Here is a 27,047-nt window from a genome sequence, read left to right on the forward strand (position 1 = left end):
TATTTAAAGTGTAATCGTAATGTATGATCGATATCAGTGACCTGATTTTGTCTACGTCTCGAATCGCCATCAAAAATCAGTGCAACAAAAGTGAGATTGACATATCGTCAGGTTGTCAGGTAATGTAACGATATTTTTTTCAATATTGAATAATAATTAAGTAAGACACGAGAAGAGTGTGGATAAAATGCTCGATATAAGAAATAAATCTTTCCTAAATTTACATTTCTTCGAGAGAGGGATCCAATTTCAGGACCGCACGTGCCTTAATTCTTGTGTATACATAAAAGCAATTTTCGCACATGACAATTTCAAGTGTAACTTTGTAACGGAAATAATAATCGCACGACATTCGTCGTCAAGAGTCATTTCGAATACGCGCGCGAAAGCGCCGACAGCGCCGATAATGACGTCATCCGCGTACCCGCAAACGGAAGTTCGATCAAACAGCGAACGGAAGTCCGCGCGTAAGAAGAGTGGGCGAGAGAGCGAGAGCCGGTATACGTACATATATATGCGTACGGCACATACACACATGCGCGACAATTAACGTATGCCCGTCGTTATTGACAGTTTACTCCGCGCGGACAGTTGTCACGGTGTCTCGGTGCCTGTTACGTCAAACTTCGCGATTCGGCAGAGCTATTTCCGCGTGATTCCGCGTACGTACTAGTCCACGAAACCCCATTCTTAACGCATTTTGCACGTTGGCGTGCGTGCGTGCGTGTGCGTGCGCCCTCGCGCTTGCGTACGTGCATTTATCGTGTCCCCGTCGTCGCAGTCGGTCTGCGGTTGCATGGCGTCCTGCGTAGTGCGTATGTGAAATTGAATTCGACGGAGCCGTTTGTGCACGAGATACCGGCGCCCGCAAGTCCACGTCGCGAGTAGTTGGCCGCGACGAGAGTAAGAAAGGACGACTATTAATATTTGAGCTGAAGAAGCGAGCTAGCAGCGACGAGTTAGGGAAGGAGCGAGAAAGAGAGAGCGAGAGAGAGAGAGTGTGTGTGTGTGTGTGTGTGAGAGAGAGAGAGAGAGTAGAAGCAAAGTATAGACATATTACTTGTATTAAGTGGGGGCTTCACGCGGGCTTGTAGCGTTTGCACAAAGATTGGATAAGAAAAAAAAAACAAAAAAAAAAAAAAAAAAAAAAACAAGGGCGTGGAGTTAATCGGGCGCGACTAATAGGCACGCCGCTAATCACTATCGTGGTCATGGGTAAGACGCCAAAGAAGGCGGCCCCTGGGGGCGATGAGAGGAATTTGTACGTTCGGAGGCTCAAGGCAACGACCGCGCCGTCGAGAGCTTCTGAATCTAGCTTGCACGAGAGACAGCGCGAGTCCGAGAGTTTAAACAGGTTTGTAGAAACAATCAGCAACAGCGAATTGCAAGTTCCGCCAGAGTTTCTCAGTCGCACTTGACTCCATTTGATTGACTCCGAGGCATTCAAAGTGAAAAGATTGTGGATTACGTTGTATTATTTGTGTATATGAGGCAACGTTTAGGACTTGATTGTTTTTGCTACTGTAGTTTAAGAAGAGTTTTTGTATTCTGTAATATTTGGTAGAGAAGAATTCTATGATCATATATTATGTACATCGTTTCATAACATGTATACGTATATAATTAAAGATGTTATGAAACGATGTACATAATATATGATCATAGAATTCTTCTCTATCAAATATTATTAGAATACAAAATTCTTCTTAAATTATAGTAACAAAAATTATATAATGTACTATGTAATTATAGTGCAAATATGGTTTATAAAATTTTAGCATTTAGCACAAAGAACTAATTTTGTTAGAATAATTTGAAGAATTAATTTTAAAAAACCAAGTTATAAGATTTAAATGAAATAAATTGATGAAAAAGAAATTGAGAATCGTTATACTTATTTTATTTTAGAGATAATATTTTATAATAATATATGTGTGAGGAAAATATATAGATTTTTTTAAAAAGATGTGAGAAACTTTGGTTAACCTTGTTTTACATACTTTAAATTAGTACCTCTCATCACCTCCAGCATTTACGCAAAGGCCATCTGCCATATGACTTATCTCTCTTCATTGATTATGAATATCTTATTTTTGTTTTAGGCCAAAACTGAGTGGAGTGCAGAAAAAAGTTCCAGCTGGACCAGGAAAGAATATCAAGGTATATGCTTTTAATTTCTTTCCCATTCTCTTATTATTTATAATATATTCAGAAACTTATAAAAATTGGTTAGGTTATATTTGTGATGACAGATAATTATGTTTATTTTGAACCACACATTGCAATATACAGACATTAAATAATTATTCAGAAATTGTTATATTCATATAATTATTATAATTATTATACTTTATTACACTTTATTTACTTAATATGTGTTTTATTAAGTTAATATTATTGTTTATTTTTATAATATTAACTTATATAAGTATTTATTTTTATTGGCAACATTGATATTTTTTCTAACATATTTTTAACATTGATATTTTATACTTTTAAACTTATAATTAAGATTATTATTATTATCTTTTATCATAGATTAAGTATACTTATCAGCATAGTATACACTTGAATGATAATTTTTTATATGTGTTTGCATAATTATTTAATCCTTTATTTTTTTTGTTACCAACTCATATTAATAATTTTCTTATGATATTTGATATTTTTGTATTGATTTTCCTATTTTCTTTAAGTATGTTTTATATATTTTGTATGTGTTTAATCTATGTACAAATACAATAAAATTATTAATTATAATTATAATATTATTAAATATAATATTAGTTATTAAATTTTATTATTAATATTAATTATAATATTTATTAAATATTAATTATTAAATATAATTTATATGTTATAAAAATATTCTATGTGTATTACATGAAATAATTTTTATACATAATGTATAATTTACAATCAAAAAATAATCAATATTTTTATTTTAAATGTAAAATTTTTATTATTATATGTTGTATATAATCAAAAACTTAATAGATGATTAAAATTTTATAACTTATAGGTATATAATATAAATATATATTTGATATTAGTTAAGTAAATTTATTAGGTTGTATGTAAATAATATAAAATAATGTTAAATTGAGTAAATAATATAAAAGTATCTGAATATATATAAATTATCTATTAAGTTATTTTCTTTGCAATGTGGAATAATGTGTGTTGTAGAGCAAACTTCGCCCTCCAACAAAGGTTGGAATTAATCAAGCATCAAAGCAATTAAAATTATCAATGAAAAATCCAGAAATAAAGACTGCAGACATGCAGTTAGGTTCAGAAGAAGCTGAAGTTAAATTGAACGTCTCAATTCAAAAGGAAAATATCAAGGAAGAGAATGGTAACAACAAAGAAGTTGAAGGATCTACTACTGATAAAGAAGATGTTGATCAGACTGAACAGACATCAAGCAAATTTCCAACTTCTACAAAGACTATCCAGGAAGTTGTATCTGTTGGAAGCAAAATTATTTCTCAAGAAAAAGAAGAAGTCTCACTACAAAATGTTAACATTGAAATCAAAGAACTAGAAGAAATCACTGATGTAAAATTAACATATGATGCGGAAAAGTATTCTACAAAAAATGGAGAGGAAAAATTAAACGACAAACAGCCAAAAGACGATAGCCTGGGAGAAGAATTACAATCACAAGATCAACTGAAGAATGGTATAAATGAAAAAGAAGAGATACAAAGCGAAACTCAGACAGATACGGAAAGCTATTCAGTGGACATTGTTGAATCTACAACATCGGAGCTATCTGAAACATCAGAATCCATTTCTCAGAATGATACACAGAAAGAGAAAGAAAAGATCAATGATGTTGTAAACAATGAAGCATCTGTTTCTTATGACTCATCTATGCTAAAAGATTCATACATGTTAAAAGATGTACATGTCATGCTTGTCAGATCAGATTGCATGAAAGATAATTCGAAGCTTGACGCAAGTAATATAGAAGGCACACCAAATCAACTATCAAAAGATCTGTCATTCGGCAGGACGCTAAGGAACATCTCAGGAAGACATTCGATCGGTAGGTCACGTCATATTACTTTGCGCGACAGGATATCACCGAACAGCTCTCTTTTCGTGAATACATCGGACATGTCGATAGCACAAGATGAAGGGACAGACTCCAAGGCCTTACATTACAGCAGTTTATTATCCGACCTTTACCCTAGAAACGGTAGCCCATTGGACAGGAAACGTAAAATTGAAACAGCAAATTGGGATTCAACAAAAAAACAGAAAACGGATGATGGAAGTAGTTCATTAAATACATCTATAAATCTAGTGAAAGGTTTTGTCAAACCTTTACTAATATCCACACCAAAAAGCACACCTTATAAATTTGAATCCACTAAGTTAGACATTAGCGGAATAAAGGATGATGACAATAAGGTAACGACTGAAACAACTGAAAGTACAAAGAAATGGTGTGTCATCATGTAAATTTTCAAAAGAAAAAAAAAAATTTTATATTTTCGAGACGTACTAAAGGTTAAATAATCAGAGGCATTCATGTATATTGCCTTTTGATAACGGACAATTTCTTTTCTTATTAATTTGTTAGAAATAATTGAAACTATTTCTTTATGTTTTAAAATATGTCCGAAAAACAAATGTATTTTTACAAGGTTGAAAAGTTTCCTCTTTGGCAGCAGAATATAACGTGTTTCCAATAATTAAATTATTCCAATATTATATTTCCATTGTGCAGATTATTAAAACTGTTATCGTCGTGTATAATTTTTTATTGTCACTTTGGGATAAACAATTTTTCTAGAAAGAGAAAAGTAAAATAAATTGTAACAATGAAAAAGTACAATTTTAACTTGACATGACTATTTTATAAACAAAGACTTGATTCTATAAAATATGCTTTTTGGCATAGTGCGGTATAAAATAATTAAGCGTAGATACATGTACAGAAATATATTTGATTTCAGTACATGTTTTAATTTACATCCCGTTTAATCTGTATTTCTCTTCAATACAATTCTGTAGAGATTGATACATGAGAAATACACAGATAAATACACAGTTAAGTTTTATTCTACTTATTAGAAATAATTCTATAACACAATACATGTTACAATATATTAATTTGACAAAATATTTATCTGGGCATAAGTTTTCTTATATATTCATCTGTGGAAAAAAATACATATTTTACACCATTTATTTCTTATATCATGTAATATTAAAAAGACATATCTCTTTGTGTTTAGTTCTTAATGAGAAAGAGAGAGGTAATAATATTTATATTTCTGTAATTTGTTAATGTTGACGAGAACTAGCATTACGCATATGAAAATGTTTTACTATGCATCGTTACTATGCATAGTTATTTCGAACAAATTTTCAAAGATTAATTTTAATATCACTATGATTGTATATTTTGCTTTAGTTATAGCGAATTGTTGCTATGAAATAGGCATACCCGCATTTATGATGATTATGACTTTTTATGATCTGTCATTAAGAAAAGAAATATTCCTGTTGGCTATTACAAATGATCCATATTAATAACAGTCGTGCAAGAGATTAATAACTTGTATATTGCAATGTTATATGTATAATTTTTTAATTAATTGATAGATTAATTCTACTTTTATAGAAGATGTGGAAATTTCCCATGTGCTACTTATATTTTATATAAGAATACTCATTTTTATTAACACAAATATGAATATTTGTTGCAATTATAAAAATTCAATCCTTAAGAAATATATAAATATAAAACTGTATAGCATTATATACAGTATATCTTAACAGCAAAATAAGAATTGCGTGATAGAAAAAACATATTTCTAGACAGATTTTATACATGCGATTTTATTTGTCAAATTCGTGCATTCAAGACCTCCCATATTTTGCCATAGATATATTCTTGTGTAAGGATGGTATTATATGCCTTTATATTAAATCTTTGTTGGGATATACATACTATATATATATCGAAATAGATATATCTCTTTGACCTTCCATCGTATTGATAAATGAGGAGTAGAAACGGTTAAGATAATTCGACCAAAGTAATTTCCCAGTATCACTCGACCTATTCGTTTAGACCTGTCGAGTAATTCTCTCTTAATTTATAAAATTATGAAAAAAATATATTAGCTTTCTCCACTGCAAAATTGAATTATTATTATTTTATTATGCTATGAATGTAATTTTTTAAATTACCAATTATTCAGGACTAAACGAATAATCGTTAAGACGTACTTTTATACTTGTTCAATTAGTAAAGACGTTAGAAGTATAAGAGAATGTATATAGAAACCTATGAGATTTATAATAAACTCTCGAAACTACAAACTTGTTCGTTGATTATGTAATAGAGTAATTAACAATTTTTATTTCAGTGTTCACAACAGAAAAGAATAAATTGATTTTAAATATATAAGAATTTAATACACATACATAGGGTGTCTACTCTCTGGAAAAACATGAAAAATCGAGAATATTCAGATATCTCTTTTGTATCTGCAAAAATCGGGGAAGTCTCATGGAATTTTATTAGGATTCAGAGAATTTTTTCAAAAATTCTTTTTTTAATAATTTTGCTTTTTATCTTGTAAATTTTTAATAATAAAAAAATGAAAATTTTATATAAATGAAAAATTATGAAAGTTATTCAATTTTTGAAAATAAAAAACAAAAGTTTTGAAAATATTCTTTTTACTTGGAATTTTAAACAAATAAAATACCTGGAAAAATCAGGGAATTTTTTAAAAAGATTTGAGTAGACACCCTGACATATATTTAATTTTTCTTTAATAATTCTCAAATTTATGAAATACGTGCACTATGTATATAATATATTGTTAAATTTATAATATTAATTGTAAAGTTTTAGTGTTTTTTTTATATCTTTACTTTTTTTAAATACAAATTGAATATGTATTTTCACAAAATATATTTAAATATAATAATAAACATATACATATGTTTTGCACTTTCAATAAATACAGAATTTTAATATAGAAGACATGATATATAGTGAACTGCAACAGCTTAAGGTTTCAAGAGGTTTAAGTGGATAGAGAAATAGCCTTCTTTGATCACATTCCAGAAATATGGGATTAAATCAACAATAGCAGAAAGGTACATCGTCGGACGGATGGTTTAACTGATATTATTAACTCAAAGGACCAGACGCTGCGAATTAATAATTATGTTCCCTAGTTTGTAAATTCAGTCACATGATTATAATTTAATCTTTGAAACCTGAAGCGTTATCATTTCTACGATAATACATTGTATAGCTATTTAAAATATAATTATTAGATCTCTCTTCACATCTCTCATTATTGCTCTGTTAAAATTAAATCAATCATTTTGTTTTAGAATGTAAAATATTTCAAGTAAAACATAATTGAAGTTATCAAAAATTTATATCATTAATAATTATTAATAGTGTAAAAACCTTAATTTGAAAGATATTATCTATTTCTTTCTTATTATATTTATATGGTAGTAATAATAACTTTGTAGTAATATAGTAAAAGAAACCGGTTAAAAATATAAAATTTGTAATATTTTGTCGAATGAGATTGAAACAACAAGTTCTTAAAGCATAATTTTCGTCTCAATTTCATCTCATATTTTAGTATATTAAGACTTCCTCTCAGACGATACTGTTCCAGCTGCGCTTCAATAATTACGCTTGATTCATCTGAATTCCTATTTTGATAGCAATCTTCATGATTAATATTGCTTCCTTCTTCCTTTTACAATTATTTTTAGATAAATTCTAAAAAACATTGTAAATATTTTATTAAAAATTTTTATTAACGTTTTTATTTTTAACGTACATAATGTTAACATAAACATGTATAGCTAAATAAAAATAATATACAATATTTTTATTATAACAACTGTAAAATAGAGTTTATCGATTAATAAGACATTAATCATATCAACAATTGTTAGTACTGTGATTTTATGCGAACTTTATATTATATATCGAGCATTAATCTCTTAGCTTAAGATAAATAGCAAAATGTTATTTCTTATTATCAGAGAATTATAAAACAATTTTTTTAATTGTTTCTCTTATATCTTATCATTATATAATAATCTTTGTTATATGATCATATTTTTAACAAAAGTTGAATCTGTACAATCTGCTTAAACTCAAGAATTTACAAATAAATAATTAAATAATTTTTCTTGCTAAAACATTAATTGTATTAAGTCAAAGAGATAAATATTTTTGCAGGTACAGCAATTTGAAGACACTTAACTGTCTTGTAATAAAAAGGACTTAGAAAATCTTTTGTTTTTTTTATGTAGATAGCAATTTGAATGTTTATAATATATATATATATATATATATATATATATATATATTATTTTCTATTATATAATTACGTATTAATTATGATAGAAAATAATAAACAAGTTATCTTAGTTACTTCTCTCCTCTTAGCAAATATAATATAAATATGCATTCTTTTCTTTATTTGATTAAAGAATAATCTTTTATTGCATACCGCAAAATCTGTTTGCATCCATCACTTTTTATATTGACATCATTTGTATCGATCTCTTTTTTGTCTCGGGTAAAACAAGAATGCAGGCGTATACAGTACTTAAAGACACCATGTAATACTACCCTGAATTCTTGATTATGCGGTCAATGGAATTACGAGCAACACGCGCGAGATACATTTCTGAAATTTAAGGTCCGGGTGCTGCATCAAGTGTCAACGATGTGGAATGCATTTCATGAGCACGCACGAAATTGGATCTGTGATGCAGCATCCCATATGAAGTAGTCTGTTTTCATCTATTTATATCTTTTTGTCGCCAAATTTAAAAATATTTGTTTATATCTCATAAATGGTGTAATTGCACAAATCTTCAATCATTTGTATTAAATTTTGTAATGATGGAAATCTATAATTTTTTTATCAAGATTTTTGTTCGATATCGGCAGAATAATCTCGCGAGAAACGAATTGTGTTTTAAAAGGAATAAATTTTCTTCAGACTATTAAATAGGAATTTATAATTCAGTTATTTATTTTATGCAAAGTAATAATTAAATTATTATAGAAAATTATTGTGTATTATTATTTGATGGTGTCAATCATTCATTAGAGCTTGTAGATACATCTCTCTCTTCTAAGGAAGTATTTCACGTATACTTTTTCATCAAGATCAATTAACATTTAAAGGGACGATTCTGCATAAATCCATTCTTTACTTGTTACAGAAATGCCACAAGTGCTTCAGCAGGTCATCACGACGGCCCTGTGAAGGCAGGGACCTTGACAGCCCTCCCGAAGTCCCGGCCACAGGACCGATCTGATCCTGATCCCGTGCGGATTCGGGGAAGCGTGATGCCTCACGTGGACCTCTCGGCGAAATTCCAGACCCTGTGCCACGTCGAGCACCAACGGCGTGGAACGTGCCAGGCACGCCCAGGCCAAAGTGGAGCACGCGGTGGCGTAACTCTTGACCTCGGCACAGCCACGCAGACACGGAAAGTCGTACAGTGTCCTCTCCAGCTGGCTGACCACCTGCTCGGCGACCTCGCGGGAACCGGTCTGCGCTCCGGAAGTGGCCAGTTGCCGTTTTATGCATTCCTCAAGCTCCGGCGTTGTCGCCGACGTCTGCGATGCGGCCGCGCCGTTCAGGATCTTCAAGGCCTCCAGGCGCCTCGATGTCTGGACCATGCCAGCTAAACGCCACGAGAGCTACGGATGGGATACGGACGGTTAACGGAAGCTGCAACCGGTAACGTATAATAACTTTCAATTCTATTGAAATATGCATGCTGTTAGAAACGCGTCGTAAATTACGCGCGTAAATTTTGCTCGACGATATGCTGCGAGCTTTTCTTCCACGAATGCTTAGAATATTCAAGATGAGTGGAATTGTGAATAAGGAAAAGGCATACGTTTCGCGTATGGCGTAGTGGCATTATCATGAACGGATGTTGGATAGAGATTAAAGTGAAATAGGTTTTATAACACATTTGCTGATTCATGATTGACGTTGACGCAAATTTATTTTATATTCTGATTGCTACAAACGATTGAATAGTTTTTTATGCGACAGATTTATGATATTCCGATATAGGTATCTGATTGACAGAATCATATTTGATAAATATTAGTTTACAAAGTTGGAGATATACACATGTACATACATATCATTAAGAAGAATGTTTTTTACATTTTATCGAGTAAATCATTATTACTGATTATTAGAATAAAAAACTTGCAGCAGTAGTAAATTACTATAATACTATAACAGTAGAATTTTGCCCAATAAAATATATGACATTATGATTTTTAAATGATATGTCAGATAATATTTCGCGATTAATTATTTTCATGGAATTCAAAATAATTTTTTTATCCTTTGCAAAAAATATAATGATATATCATAAAATCAAACATATCTAAAAATATTTGCTACAAAAATTGAATTTCTATTTCAATTATTTATTACTTATATTGGATAATCACGTTAATTTTATATAAAATTCCAATAATCTCTCAAATTTTTTCTCTCAAATACCATTAATATGAAAATTACATTTCATAATTCAGTTTTACATATAAAATAACGAACATATTTATGGAATGTATTTATAATCGCGAATCATCTATGAATACATAATAGATAAATTACTATACTATATTATGTATGTATTATAATATATTATAAATTAATATAGCAGTAGCATTTTATTTAATACAATATATAACACTATCACTTTTAAATGATATCAAATAGTATTTCAGAAATAATTTTTTATATCCTTTGCAAAAGTAGAATCATGTGTGTATAAAATCAAACATATCTAAAAGTATTTACTAGAAAAATTGAATTTCTGTTTCAATTATTATACTTATATTGGATGATCACGTATTTTATATAATTCCAATACGATGATTATTTTCTCGAATACCGTTAATATGAAAATTAAATCTGATTGATAATCGATTTTGTATCCCAAGTATCGAACATATATTTATAATCACGAATCAGCTATGAATACATAATAGATTATAGAGATTATATCGTTAACATGTTCTGCTTATTATGCTTATTTTATGGAGAATACGTCGATCGTAATCTCTATGAAATCGGGGGCAGCATTGAAGTCACCGCGTTAGAATGCCGGGTCGTTTTAATTAGCCGACATGCGAGCATACTTCTTCCGCATTATTCTGGTTATCGCGTAATTGCCGCGAATTTCGCGGGATCATGTCGCACGAGAAGGGATCTTCTCCACTGGATTTACACAATGGTAATGTACGAGCATTGTTGATGAATTACCGCTTTTAAACGAACGGCGGCTCATCGTGAACAGAGCGCGACTATAACTGTTCATCCGGTACCGTTACAAGAAAGTGCGAAAGTTCGCGCTGTCGTATTACAACTCATACGTTTTCACCCGTTCGTCATGCTAATCAGCTATTTTATGCATAATGAATCGGAAAAAACGAGCCAAAGCTTAACGAGTCACTGTGTTACTGCGACAACGCACAATGCAAGCGCATAATTTTTGCGTAACTTAGTATTCTCTATTGTTTAAAAGAAATTGACATCTTTGAGATTGATTTACGAGAATCTCGCGACTTTTTGACACAAAAATATAAGGATCATAATATAATAATATGTAATATTATTATTTATCATATAATATATGTATAATAATCTATAATATCATTATTTGTCATAATATAATAATATTATATATACTATAATATAATATATAATATTATATATTATAATATAATATAATATATAATATTATATATTATAATATAATATAATATATAATATTATATATTATAATATAATATAATATATAATATTATTATATTATGATAAATAATAATAATATTCTAACGGAACCGTGCAATAATTTTCATTACATTTAAGTTAGGTATTTGAAGAAGTTACAATCAAATATATTATTATTATATTGCGAGGTTGACATCAATTATCGATTTCCATAAAGGGGCATTTAAGTTAGTAAAGCTAGCCAGTTATTTATAGAAATAGCTATAGTAACTTTTGATTTATATCAGTATCAAGAATGTCGAAAGTTACGGAACTGCTGGTACACGCAATACCTTCAATCTACGTGATTGAGTTAGAAGTTAGAGTTAGAACTTGCTCTCTCCACGTGACTGAATATACTATATAGAAGCGAGAGCTATCACCTATATCGCGCGCAAAACACATATTAAATTGAATCCTAATAAATCCGCCAATGTTATTGTTTCTGAAACGCGAAAGATTGTTATTCGTCATCAAATAAGCACAATCGGTACTCTTTTAAGCTTTCTCCTCGTATTTACAGACATAAAGAACGTTAATATTTCTGGGACACTCTGTATAACGTGTCTGGGCGTATAAGAAAGAGCGAAAAAAAATCGCCTTCGTTGCAGTATCTATTTTATCACGCGCTTCTCGCGCGTGAAAAAAAGTCAGCTTCTCGCTATACAACATATTAATTGCAGGGCGATAAGTTATATAGATACGCCATGATCGTTCGAAGTTGGCTCAAAGGAAAATGATAATTAATGCATTCATATTAATTGAATCTCTTCGGCAGAATTCGACTTAATTAATTCATCGTAAGTTAAGATAAGAAGATTTAACACCGCGTGAGCTCATTATTAATAATTTGTTTTATTATTAATTAATTGACAATTGATTGCTCTAAGATAAATTTTATTTACGGTTGCAATATAAACATTAATTCATGAGTACTTATAGCGCTTTAAATTTTTTATAGAAGAGTAATTATATACACGAGCTTCATATGTAACATGTATTTTTTTCTGACACTAATTCATATTTATTTTTTCTTTTTTTGGGAGGGAAAATAATTTTGTTTGAGAAGAGAATTGGTTTAGATAAGTTATTTCTTATCTCATTTTTTTATAAATAAAATGACGATTGATATTGTAAGTGTAATTGACGATCATTTTAAGAAAGTATTAGGAATTATCATCATCAAATTGATAAATATTTATCAGTTAATATCTTTATCTACGAATATATTTAAAATATTCACGGGGGTGAAAACTTGCTCGTAAAATAAGAGGAAAACGCACAAGTAGCAAAGAAATTCCTCGGTCGTATTTATTTCATCGCATTTGTATGTGAAACGAAAAACGGTTGAATAGCGAATTAGATTTCCGTTTACGTTATTTAAGAAAACGATTGCCTTTCGCACTTTATTCGGTACGTTAGCAGTAAACGGCGAGGAGGGTTTTATCGGATTTCAGGCCTTTAAAATATCGATCAACGGCTGTCAATATTTCACCTCGCTCGTTCCTTATGCTACTTCGTCGTCTTGGTGATCCTCGCTTGAGAGAGATATTCGTGCATACATCAAGTTATTTCGGGCTGAAGTGTAAATCGCATTGTAGATTGAAATCCACCATCTGCAACGGAATTAGCTGTCGCAGCTCGTCTGAAAATGACGCATGAACGGGAGTTCTGTAACGCCAATTCTGACATCGTCATCAAAATTACGTTGCATATCTCTCGAGAAAGATAGTAGTATATTTTGCGAATTGTCTCAGCCGGGTTATCGACCAAGTGACAGCAGCCCATTGTACACAAGATGACATAAACACGCGAGAGAAAGAGAGAGAGAGAGAGAGAGAAAGACACCGAAGAAAGATAGTTCAGGTTTGTGCGCGCGCGCATATATATATATATATATATATATATATGTGTGTGTGTGTGTATCGCTTTCTTCGTGGATATTTATTTTAGTTCATCGATTTCCCAGATATCCATGTGAAAGGCATCTGTATGTATCCGTGTATATATGCAAAGTACCTAATAGCCTCAGACTGACGGACTAGTATCTCTCTCTCTCTCTCTCTCCCTCTTTTTCTCTCGTTTCTTCCCTCTCATCCCTCTTTTCTTTCTCTCTCTTTCTCTGTCGCTTGCCGAGTATACTCTATCGCAAAAGTGCGCTCTCCGGCCCCTCTTTCGCACCACCACAGATCATCCCTTTGCTCTTTCCCCCCCCTCCCCCCTGACGGCTTTGACGTTAATGGTCCATCGATCGGGCGAGAGACAGGTGCGTGGTGGTAGTAAAAATAATCTTACAGCATTTATGTGTATATACAAACATCGTTGATGCTCTATTCAAAATTTATGATTAGCTGTCTCGTAAAAAGATATCTCTTTCACCCGCTTTCTCTTATTTTTCTTCGTCTCTCGTTTTTCATCCCTTCTTTTGACTAATTTGTTAATTAAAAAGTATTGGGATCCAATGTTCTTCAAATAAATTGTCGCATACGCTAATTTGCGAGATGCACGTTTTGTTTTAAATAACGCAATTTTCCCGGAAACACACAAACGTAATTTTAAAGCACTCTATTGCACTCGTTGCTAATGAAGATATTGTTCGCTTTTAATGCCGATTCGTATCTTGCAAATAAATTCCGATTTTTCTTTCGCCTATATGAGCGTTTACTGCATGTAATCATACGGGGCTATTATGTCTGCACATGGAATTATATCTATGCATAGAATTATGTCTGCGCATGCAATTATATCTATGGAACTCGATTATTAATGCAAAGAACATTTATTGTTTAATTAAAAGATTTCAAAAGATAATAATAATTATTAACGTATTTTAAAGTGATTAGCTGAAATTTTATACTTGTAATATAATAATTGCTTTTAAATTTTTAAAGAGTATATTGTGTACAACTTTGTAAGTTTTTGTTCAAAGACTTCGTTGATCGTAAAATTGAGTTTTACGCTGTAATGAAATTATTTGGATCAACGAGACGACGCGAACGCGAAATGGATCGCTTTATGCTTCACTTGCAATGAAGAAGTTTACTTTGTACCTGTTCAAACTGGCAGTAAAAAAGAACTTATTACTTGTCAGCACAGTGTTAGGTACAAAAAAAATCTATAAATTTAAGAATCCTTTAAATATATGATATCTATTGATTCACTGTTTCCTTGTGCAATTTCTCGTCTCTTTGAATCACATTTGTCATGATATCTGAAATTAAATAAAGCTTTTATTCTCCTCTTTTTTACTCTGTGCATTCTCCATTTTTGAGAAATGTATGGAAGCACATTTTATTCGCACTTGGTATTTTTATTTATTCACATACGTTTTGATGAATTTGATAGCAATCTTTTTTATTATGAAAACCTACAGAATCCAGAGTGTTTGAATTTTTATAAGCCACTGAAAATGAAGGTCTTGCCGTGAATTAAACTTGAAAAGTAGATAACGAAATCTTATTGTTCACTTTATATGAACTTTAATTAAGCAAACTTTGATATTTTTTTTTTTTTTATATAAACTTACTCATCAAAATATTTAATATGGATAATTTAAAGATTGTAGAAAAGAGAGGATTTTTAGTTAAATTTCGTTAAAAAGAAGATGATGTGGATTGACTTTGGATTATTTTGGGAATGTCCGACTGGAAGGAGAGTACGATAGAGATCTTCTGTATAACACGAGTTTCAAAGCATGATTACGGGACATGTAAACCACACGTGGAGTGCACGTTATACGGTAGGATCGTTTGTAACGTCCTTTCACATTATCCGGCGCGGGAGTGCAAGTGGAGAACAAGTGTCGACATACCACACTCTCGGTCGAATGTCCTCCATTAAATTTCGAGTTTCTCTCTCTCTCTCTCTCTCTCTTTTTTGTGATACATGACCGACGCTTTTTCAAGCTCACGAACATGACCGTAAGCTTTACGCTTTGCTTCATTTCTTTTTCTTTTTGCATCTCGAGAGGCATCTCTCTGATTACATTTAAGAATTTCTTCTCGTATGTATACAGAAAGATTATTAAATTTGTCTCATTATTATATACTGTATATTTAAACATTTGCGTACTAATCACAATGATAATAATCACTTATCACTATTGTGTGATATCATGAGCATTCAATGCTCATACGATAGTACTTAGTTTCCATAGCGACTTGGGGAGGTAACAGTTAATGTCATGAAGCAATGTCACGCGAAAATGAGCTTGGAGTTCATACGACAGTAACTCGTTCGATCATTCTTGTTGACACGCGAAACTAATGCGACTTTATTTTCAGAGAAACGTATGTTTATATTCAGAATGACCGAATTTATAAAGAGAGTAACAAGCTTTTACAAAAAATAAGAAAGATATATTTTATATTAATTTTATTTAATTTCCAATATTTACACTCGAATAAACATATTTATGTTATAAATAATAAATACATTTATGCTTTGTTTATATAATCCATGTCTAAACGAGATTTTAAAATATAAAAATTTGCGTTTTTAATGAAAGAGCGTGAATACGGCTGGCTTAAAAAATATTCACAGAAAAAATGTTAACACATCGAGAGATTTTCTGGTTAACCATTGGGTGACTTAATCTCTTTGATGTAATTACTATTTGTTTTGCCAGGAATTATTCGCACAAGGTGTAATCCAATATCTCGATATCAATTATATATCTGACACCTTTAACATGATCTGTGTTTGCTCGTGATAACGTATATATAGGTATAATTCCTTGTGATCCGTACATTAGCTCAGACTTACGTTAGTTTAATTGCGCATACATTAAGTTGGTTTCTAATGTTCAATTTTTACGAATTTTTTTGTCATTGATTCTTGATCCATGTTATCTTATTTATTACAAAAATGAGATTTGTGCAAAATTCGATTTTAAGTCAAAATGTAAAAATAAGACTGATGTATAAGAGAGAATGCAAATTTGTCATTAATTATATGTATATTTGCTGTGTGGCAAATTAAACGAACAATTGTACAATTATACAATTTATTAATTTTGATATAAATGGCAAGCGTTAAAGAGATATTAGATTACATTTATTAACAATTAAAGCGAGGGAATCATTTCTTTTTTTCTCTTTCATTGTAATCATGGAATAGTTGAAATTTGCTATTCGCTGTTTAATTTATGTATAAAATGACAAGAAAAAATACAAAAAAATGTTTTGTGCATCTATAAATAGAAAAGAGGGGAATCCATTTTTTGACATTGTTCATTTAATAATCGAAATTAAAAAAAATAGAATTTAAAGAAATTATCGTGCGAATATTCATTATACAATATGTCGTTGTCCTGCTTCGTATATGGATTATTAACGGAATCTGAATTAAAAAGATTCCCAAAAAAGGCTTCAACTATTTATATGTATGTCAAAATGTTTCGTTACCATCTGGTTTCATGTCAATCTGGCTTTGTCAATATCTTGTTAATGTATGATCGCTGAGTGAATAGTTGAGTAACATAATTAATTAGTTGAGTAAATATAATTAATTCGATAGGAACGCATTGTGGATATAAATTATAAATGATAAAAAATGCTTATTTTAATCGCGATGTAAAATAACATTCTGACATAGATATTTGTTCGTGCTAATATATAAAATGCAACTGATTTTATAAGCGACATTCATGTATATTTAATCCATTTTTAGAGTATATATTTTTATACGATCATAGAATATATATTTCATACGATTATTGACAAGATACTAACAAAGTCAGACATTAAACCAGATGGTTAACGAAATGTGACACATATATAAATAGTTGAAACCTTTTTTGGAAAATTTTTTTAATCCGTTAATAATTTATGTGCGAAGCAGGACTACGACATATTGTATAATGGATATAAGCATAATATAATTTCACGTGAAATCTAATAACGCATTTTCTATGAATGATCGAGTATGCTATTCGTATGATCCGCAATCGTTGCGCCTTTTGTTACGTCTGACCATTTTCACCCTGCGAAAGTCGCGCACCGTCTGTCATGCAAAATTGATCGATGAGAAAAAGACATATTTTGATTTCCGGTATATATATTGTAATATACGATTTGACATTTGACTTTGTTATTCACGATCATTTTTATACTATCTAATGAAGAGATTTGCTTAGTACACAATTTAAATTTTTATTTAAAATATTTTTACTTATTATTATTTATTTTATTATTATTATTTTAATTAAATAAATTTAAATTTTGTTTTTTATGGTTTTATGATATTACGATATATTTTTCGTTTATATATTAAAACTATAATAGTATCAGACATGCAATTATACATACATATATACATATACGAGATTTCAAGTATGGTACTTTAGCGAGCGAAGAAACATCTTTGATTGCAGTTACTTGATTTAAAGTTGCACTCACCACTACCACCGAATAGAGAATCTTTGCTTTTAAGTCGGGAGCGTCCTTGAGTGACTCCAATGCGTCTAATGCATCCAGGGTATGCAGATTGGCCTGGGCGTAAAGAGCACCGTACTTCTCGGCGAGTCGCTCCACAGTAATGTCCGCTGAGGTTAAATCCGTGCAATTCTCCTCCACGCTTAGAACTTCACAGTTGCTGCCAGTTACGACGGGCTCCGGAGTTGGGCTGCAACTCTCGTCCGTGTGGTAACCGGCGCTGCTAGATTCTTCCTCGTAGTCGTCACCTAGGTCCTCGAGATGAAATATCTGTATAGAGATAGCTTATGATGATAATAGTATAGGATTTCAGTATACTATTCAAATACAAAAGTTTTTTTTTATATAGAGATATTAAAAAAATGTACATTTTTTGTGTTTTTTTTTGATAATTAATATTCGAGCATTTTTTGTAGTAATCATCTATATTGATCAAATACTCTGGGGGAGAGGGGACATGTTCTTTTATTTTTTTACTATCCGACATTATTGTATTTGTTGAAATTTTGTATTGGTTTTAGGTTTATATTTTGTAATTCAAAATTTAAGTATTTTTTATAATAAAATATTTTTATCTTTTTTTAATTATGCACTATACGCATACAGAGTTTCTGTATAAGTCTATGGAAAAATCGGAGAAGTTGCAAATGGTTAGAGAATATTGTAATAAGCTAGAATAAATATGACTGTGTGCGAGATTTTACAATTTAACATGAGATAGAAATAAAAAAAAATAAAAAGAGAGATTGGCATCGTTTTGTCTGTCTTGAAAAAATCTAAGTGAGTGTATCCGGAGATAAGAATTAATTAATTCAAAATATTTACACATTAAATATTACACATTACACTACATTTTAATCTTTCGTATAAAATATTTACACATTTAGGGAAAAAACAAGGAAAAAGATAATGTTTTTACTTCATTTGTGATAATAAAATGTATGTCGCGTATTATGAAAAGAGAAACTACTACGCAACACGTTTTTCTATCCTCTTGTCCTATTGGGATTTGCGAGTCGATTCTGGACTTCCAATTAAAACGCACTCAATGGAGAGCAATTAACGCGTTTCGGTATGTCGAAGCGAGTTTTCCCATTCTGTTATATAACAATTTGCCACTTTCCGCTCTTTTTATATTTCAACAGCCGTCATTTTCGGTCGTTTGAAGCTCTGGTGAGAGTAAGGGAGATAATTATCCGTGTATTTTTCCCTTCAATTGGACGAGAGTAATACAAACGATTTCTAAAAACTTTGTCACCGCATGTTTGTTCATTAGCGAGAAATGGTTTAAATACATCACGCGAACATCAGCGGAAATTCGACTGAATTTCGCGGACGAAAAGACGATTACGTTTGCGAGTTTACTCTAAAACACTTTAGAGAGTTTCTCTGTCGTGGCAAAAGCCAAATCGACCGAGCTAGATACGATTATTTTCCTCATTGAAGCGAATGACGTCGGTCAAAAGCAGAGAAAGCAAACTGATTTTGCCGTTTGTATTGTCCGATTAAATAGAAATTGCTATCCTTCTCACTGATGGACATTCCGTGTCATCTCGATTGTGTCCGTCGTTGCATCTCGCGCGCATCTGTCGTTCCTGCCAAAATGTTCTGTAAAAGTCGCGCGTGTACCAGTCGGCTGGATCGATGTAAAATTTTCATTGCGCCACCAACTCTGTGCGATAACAGTAGCAGTTAGACGTGTAAAATATTTACCGCGCATGCAACGTCGTTCTCCCGATGGTGATAATTTATGACTCGGTTATATTAAATATTCGAGCGCAATATTAATCGTAGCAATCGTATTAACATTCGCACGCGTTCTAAAATATTGTTCATGAATATCGTGTATATCGATTTTATCGATAAATTCGATGGAACAATGTTACTCGAAACTCTATAATTACATTTCGGTCATGAATTATGAATACGCGAATTATCAGGCGAAATTTATGATAAAACTGGTCGCTCAGTTAATGCGCTTGTTTTTATTCGATTAAGAAATTATTTGATTTATATATATTTATCTTTGTGCATATGTTGCGATGTATAGCTTTAGTCTATATTTCTCGTTACAATTATGATATATTATGAATAGCCTGGATTAACGATCCACATACGCGACTGCATAGCTATTTGGTATGCATGACTATTTAATATATGTTTGTATATAAAATGTTTAATTTTATTCTGACTAAAGCTTTAGCAATTTTGATATTATATATATATATATATTCGATGCAACTAATTCGCTAGACTGATAGAATCTCCATATTTCCGCTCTCTGCTAACGCGAACGTAAATACACGCTATCGTTTTGATGTCGTGCTCATTTCAATTTAATCTTGATTTGATAATCGCATTTCGTTTATTTATTAATCGCACGCGAAATATTTATTTCTGGAGATCTGCATGTCAACCTAGTCAAGAGCAACCGAGTTTAAGCAGCGACAAGAGTAAACTCGTGTAATTTAGGATCGCCATAGGACCCTTATGGGATTTCACGGTGGTTACACATAGTGCCTTTTGACGTTGTGTGGATCTTCTTGGACGCATCAGTCGCCGCAAGTCCCACGAGAATACGCTCATTGTCAGTTGCACGTGTTGTGTCATGATATGGTCTCGGGTTAGGGATCGTGTGCTCTCTCGCGCAGGTCCTTCACCTTATTCTTAATTGTTGCCGCCGACCGTATGAATTTCTCACGCAGGGGCACGAAAAATAAATCGCGATCGCACGCGATCATTGTTCCAGATCTACCGTGAACTGCCGTTTCTATGTCAAATCTTTCCCGCCTTAAAGGTCGCGCGAAGCGTAAATCGTTTCGCGGATAGGTAACATTAATTAGCGACTTTTATCTTACACGGATATTGTTGGAATAGCGAGCCTGCGAAAAGCTTGTATTTCCTGAGCTACTTGAAGTCCAATCACTTGCATCATTTATGATTAATATTATTATTCATATTTGTGATCAATATTTGAAAACTTTTCTAAGCTGTTTAAAACAAATCGAGCGCAATCTGACCTTGGTTTTTATTATTTTTCAAGTGGATTTTTAATTGTTTTTTTAATCACTTAATTTGTTATATTTATTAGCTGACCTTTTCGTTACATTTTATTAATTTTTTTTTTAATCTTTAATTATTATTTTATTTACATACTTCTTTATTTCATTTTCTTTATTTTTCTCCGCTAAATATGCGGGAGATGAAAGGAAAATTGCGCGTATTTTCGAAGATTAAATATCGGGAGCATTTAGACGGAGAAACGGGACGCTTCTCGCTTACCTGCGGATTATCCTCGCTCATAAACTGCAGGGCGAACGCGCAGCCCCTCGAAAATTGCAGCAACTTGGCGGCGAGGGGCGGGTTCTTCGCGTTCGTCGACGATGCGAAGGTCGATTTCCGCAAAGCCGTCCATTGTCGGAGCGCCTCCTTGTCCTGCTCGACCCGACGCTTCAACTCCGCCAGTAGATTCTCCAAGCTGCACGGTCCGCCCGCTTTCTCCAAGGTGTTGAGTAGGCTCTGATTATCGATCAGCCGTTGCTGGATCTCGCTGTATTTCAGGGAAAGCTGTCGCTGATGCGAGGCTGCCTGTACACCTTGATCCGCTACAAAAGCGTAAGAAAAGATCGGAGCTTCTCTCTTTCTCTCTCTCTCTCTCTCTCTCTTCGGGAGTTTTATTATTATTTTTTATTATTAGAGCGGAACCGATGAGAGCGGCGCGCGAGACGATTATTAGTGGCGTCCGCTGCTGTCTTTTTACGGCGCCTCGAGTTACGCAGATAGTCGGGCCGATATCCGGCACGAAATCGCCGGGAGTGTCTGACATCACAGCGAAATATGTCATACTTTCCTCTTTATAATGAAACGGGATTAAATTATGCGTCGTTTCCGTACTCTCGCGCGCGTAGCATAAATTGCCTCGGGTTCACGCTCCAATAAGTTATAGTTCGGTCTGTTCCCATTATATCATAATATGAGATACTCATTATGCTTTTCTTCATCTAAGGGAGTGAATAAAATCCTGAGACAATCTCTATTTCTTGACAAAAGATATTGTTAATTATCGCTAATGATTGAGCAAATTAGTTACCTACATAATGGTATTATTACTGCTAATTATACTAATAGAAGTGTTAATTATATTAAAAAATTATATTATACTGTATCATATAATACAATATTATAATACAATATTATAATAATTATATTATAATACATAAACTATATAATTATTATTATATTAAAGCTGCTGTTATACTAATAGAAATTTGTGCTAATTATATTAAAAATTAATTTTTATATTAAAAATTATATTAAAAATCCAAGGAAAAAGAGAGTTTCATAATTGAAATATGTTTCGCTGACAATTACAAGATGACGTTTAAAAGATACGCAATTTATGCGCAAAAATGCATGCGTTTAAAATTACAATTTAGAAGAAACATACGTATAACTTGACTGTTTCTGAAAAAAATATAGCTATTCGTATATTTTAAATCTTGTTTCCACGGGATTGACACTTGTGAAAGTAACATTTCCGTTGACATTTACCAGTATTTACGAGCGACATCGCTCATTGATCGACACGTTCTCTGTGTCTCATCTCTCTAGCACCTTTCTCCACGATAATACATCGATGATAACGCGTGTCTTGAATAGATACACGAACGAGAAAGTGGCATAGTCTCTTACGTATGTAAATGCCTTAACGCGCGGCCTGCCGACATTAGTTAATTTGCATTTGTAAACGTAAACGCGGCGCCCGTTAAAATCCGATACTTCACGGTTCTGCGATGCTCCAGATGTATTATATGTATTATATGTATATATGCGCGGTGATGGAACAACCGTGCAATTTTATTCCGACAAAGTTAGTGGCGCGAATTAATCCCATCGGGCCAGTAGATGATAATTGCATACTTTAATGTGTATCGTCGCGATATGCGCCGATGAACGCAAATTGCACTAGATAACTTGGGCTAAATTCGTGTTGCAATTTTCTAGTGCGAAAATTTCGTCAACATGTCATTATATAATGTCGAATTTCCGAGTGGATTTACGAAATAATGTAATGATAATTGCAAAATGTTGTAACGTCAGTTTAGCGTTATCCTGCAATTAATTCTCCTTTTTCGAATAAATTAATCAAAGGATAAATGGATATCCATCATCACTGTCAATTATTGATATTTTGATTCATGATCGTTAGTTTATCTACGTATGTATATTGCTAAAAAATTCATATAATACATGCTAATTTGAAGCTTTTAAAAATCAAGACGATGATTTGAATATTTACAAATTTATAAATATATAACGTTACAAGAGATTACTATACAGGGTATTTTATTTTAATTAATATAGTCGAATATAAAAATCAAAAAGTTTTAGAAAAAAGCTCCCTTGTTTCAGACAAAAGTTGTTTGGTTCGAGAGGGGAAAAAACATAGGGATTATTATTAATTTACTTTTAAGTGTAGGCGTCAAGATCAAGTAAAGGTTAATTTAATTTTTTTTTTTTAATGGAACTACCTTGATTTGTAATTTAATATAATTTTACATAAATTATGAAATATCTGAAACTATTCAATTTTTTACCATTATATTACTATAACTTTTTATATCGATTTTAATATTGCAAGTAATCGATTTATATAAAAAAAAATCAAGGTGGTTCCATTTAATAAAATTAAGTTGACCTTTTACATTTTACCTTGACACCTGCACTCAAAGTAATTAATATCTCTATCTTCCCCCTCCCCCCTTCAAATCAAACAACTTTTATTTGAAACATTTTTTTAACCTTTTGATTTTCAAATATTTGACACTATATTCATTAAAATAAAATACTCTTTATTGAAATATTAATTTGCAACGTGCAGGAGATAACGTGAATTTTTTTAAACAATAAAATAGGAATCTTTACATACCTTTATGGGTTCCAGCGTGCTTGCCAAAATTTTCGATCTTGTGTAACGCTAATTTGTAAGTCTCCATTCGCGTTTCGAGTTCCTCTTTCAACGCGACCGGCAAAGGTACCAGATTCGGCGTAATGGAGTTCTCGGAGTTGTTCGTTTGCGAAGAAGGCACCAGTCCATGCTTGCCGAGTCCTTCAACGGCTCTCTCTAGGGCGCGTTTCCTTGATACCAGTGTGTTCTTTGTGTTAGGCGATAATCTATTCAAGGATACGAGAAGTTTGCACCAGATCCGCGGTCGGGAGTGGTCCTGATTGGTCGATATTAGATGCACTATCCTCCAGAGGACTTGCTCGATCCGCAAGATCTTCGTGTCGCTGACGTTCAGTTCCACCAACCGGGAATAGAGCGCCTCCAGCAAGATGAGGCTGTGCGGCAGCGACTCGATCAACAGGTCCACCGGAATATCTGTCAGGGCAGCTTTCAGGGTGTAATGTGGTAGTTTCAGCAGGAAGCCGGCCGCTTCTCTGTATTGTCTACCCTCGTACAATCTTAGCAGTCTGAAAGAAGGGACGTAGTCGTATGCTGTTAGCATGTGTGCGATAGTTTGTTGGCGGAACTTTAAGTTATAGAAACCAGAACAATGTCAAGAGAGCAAAATCAAGATTTAACTTTAGGATGTGAACTCAATCTCAGTATTTTTATGTTTATATTTATCGAATATAGTAACGAACAAATTACGCTTAATATTTCTGCTTATCGTTTCATGTAATATCAGATACGTTACATTTTAAGGAATACAGCAGGCATAAGCAAACATACGTATATCGTAAAATGTGTAGTGAAAATACAGATTACAAGGCAAATTCGATCCAACAATTTATCGTTATCGAACATATTACGAAGATGTTCATTGAGAGAACAATACGTGCCATTCATCATCGTACGCTATGGGTTAGTGATTGTTGGATGTAATGAAGATAATGTAGAATTGCTAATTGTGCGATGAATTCGCGTATAGATTTGTGGAAATACTGGTATCGGCATGTATGCTAATAATTCACACTGATAATAGTAGTTTGGATTATGATTATGCCTAAGTTAACTCACCTTTAATCGAAAAAATTATATAATCTCTCACGCGATTAATCTCATATTGCATCTATTATATTTTATGTAATGTAACGGAAAAGCGAAATTGAAAATCAAATTATATTCTGTGCCTGATAATATATAATTATATACAATTTGAACATCTTATACATTTGAACACCTGAATATATTCGGAAATATAAATTAATCAGTTTTACACATTAAATCGCGCGCAATTAAAGTTGCAGCAATAGTGATCTGTAAATTTGATAAAGATATTAATATAAAAAGTAATTACGCTGTATACGCTTGTGATATCGTTATCGCACTTGAAGCAAATTTATGGAATTTGTTACATATACAAAATCAGAGATAAAACTTTACAATACAGTTAAAATGTAATATACATGTTTCACATAACGAAAGTTACAATAATTTACAAAAATATTTATTTAAATATTTAAAGATATTAATTATAATAAAAAAATAAGCATATTTTGTATTCTGGATTAAAGCTGATTAAATGCGTTTGAAAAAAGTTTATAAATTTTGTTACATAAAAAAAGGATAAAATTTTTACTTTAATTAATAAGGTTATATTAATAAAATAATTAATAAGGTTAATGATTAATAATATTTAATGTTTATTATAACACGCATAATGTGCGATCATGGATTAACAGGCTATACTTGGAGCTACTGTCAATGCTAATTACGTATCTCACTAATCTTACGTAAGCACAGCAATCATTTTCGTATAAGCAGAAATTATCGTTATTAAAAAGTCGCGTTGATGGCGGGGAACGCATTAATTTATCTCGCCTCGCAGACAAATAAGTCTGTCGACGATTTATTATCGGATTATTCCTATTATTAGGAAACGGCGTTAAGCGGATTTATCGCACGGCTTCGTAAACCCGCGCATATACTTCTCTTATTAGACGCGAATTATTTTCACGGTTACTTTTTGCACTACATAATTTTCAAGTTTTATCGGCTATTTTCATATAATTGAGTATCACATTACTCCCCTTCTCTTTCGCGGTGTCCTATTAAAGTTCGATATAGGGCATCGTGCGTTGAGAGATTAATAAATCTATTACACGTTTCAGCTGTCTGGCTGATGTATAGGGTAGTAATTATCTCTGATTCTTGACTCGCGAGGGAGGAAGAGACAATGTGATTATAATTAGATAATGTGAGAGATTGTTATACGCGTCATGTACATATGTGCCAAGTAATTGTAATTATAAACCGTGATTACCATTTCACAAAATCCTTTGTTATAATCCTTCTTCTTGTACGGTGCATAAAAGCATCGTGCTTTATAATTGCAATACATTGCCTTTATGCGTAATTAGAAGGTACAACATGCTCTTCATGCAACTGAAGGAAACTAGAAACGTGAATATTTTCATTCCGCTTTTCAAAACTTGTTTCGATAAAAGTTGTGTAATTAATCACAAGACGCGATTAATTAGAAACACAAATTTTAACTAAATTTTAAGCGCAGCTGTTCTCAAACTTTTCTTTTTAGCCTGATGTCATTTTTTCTTTTCTTTTTTTTTTTTTTTTTGTATGAACACATTTTTAGCAAAGTTTTAACGACACTCATATATTAGTTTTGTATGCGTTTTTCTTGCTGAATTTTAATCGCCCTAGATTTTTACGAGAGTTTGTAGATATCCATTTTCATGAAATAATAGCATACGGATTTTATTACTTCCGATAGGTGCGGCGTGAGAATTGTTACTTTAAAATACTAAGCCT

The 27,047-nt window shown here is 32.0% G+C and overlaps 2 protein-coding genes across 6 annotated transcripts in view; one reads left to right on the forward strand and one right to left on the reverse strand.

Annotated features, from left to right (window-relative positions):
- Positions 1 to 477: 477 nt before the first annotated feature.
- LOC140672051 (uncharacterized) lies at positions 478 to 6,341 on the forward strand. Of its 2 annotated transcripts, none has more exons than XM_072903862.1 (3): positions 478 to 903; positions 2,103 to 2,160; positions 3,190 to 6,341. In XM_072903862.1, exon 3 carries the CDS (start codon positions 3,253 to 3,255, stop codon positions 4,471 to 4,473), a length of 1,221 nt encoding a protein of 406 aa, XP_072759963.1. In that variant the 5' UTR covers positions 478 to 903; positions 2,103 to 2,160; positions 3,190 to 3,252; the 3' UTR covers positions 4,474 to 6,341. The 2 variants fall into 2 exon arrangements, with proteins under 2 accessions (XP_072759963.1, XP_072759962.1); XM_072903861.1 differs by having other exon boundaries at positions 479 to 1,354.
- A 2,089-nt stretch (positions 6,342 to 8,430) lies between these two features.
- The window catches only part of LOC140672049 (uncharacterized), a 54,810-nt gene continuing 36,193 nt past the window's right edge, over positions 8,431 to 27,047 (reverse strand). For all 4 annotated transcript variants that reach the window (XM_072903847.1, XM_072903846.1, XM_072903849.1 and 1 more), the window contains 4 exons: positions 24,201 to 24,745; positions 21,554 to 21,876; positions 18,236 to 18,541; positions 8,431 to 9,733 (listed from right to left, as the gene is read on the reverse strand). In XM_072903847.1, the coding sequence (XP_072759948.1) occupies positions 9,266 to 9,733; positions 18,236 to 18,541; positions 21,554 to 21,876; positions 24,201 to 24,745 (1,642 nt within the window). In that variant the 3' untranslated portion in view covers positions 8,431 to 9,265. The remainder of the gene's footprint in view (positions 9,734 to 18,235; positions 18,542 to 21,553; positions 21,877 to 24,200; positions 24,746 to 27,047) is intronic.

The sequence above is a fragment of the Anoplolepis gracilipes genome, chromosome 12, assembly GCF_047496725.1.
Source record: "Anoplolepis gracilipes chromosome 12, ASM4749672v1, whole genome shotgun sequence".
In the NCBI taxonomy this organism is placed as follows: Eukaryota; Metazoa; Arthropoda; class Insecta; order Hymenoptera; family Formicidae; genus Anoplolepis; species Anoplolepis gracilipes.

What these genes read in the sequence shown, in the direction of transcription:
- LOC140672051 (XM_072903861.1), top strand. Translation starts at nt 1,212, where the DNA reads ATGGGTAAGACGCCAAAGAAGGCGGCCCCTGGGGGCGATGAGAGGAAT. An exon ending in GAGTCCGAGAGTTTAAACAG is followed by an intron (nt 1,355 to 2,102) that starts GTTTGTAGAAAC and finishes TTTTTGTTTTAG; the next exon opens with GCCAAAACTGAGTGGAGTGC. An exon ending in GACCAGGAAAGAATATCAAG is followed by an intron (nt 2,161 to 3,189) that starts GTATATGCTTTT and finishes TGTGTGTTGTAG; the next exon opens with AGCAAACTTCGCCCTCCAAC.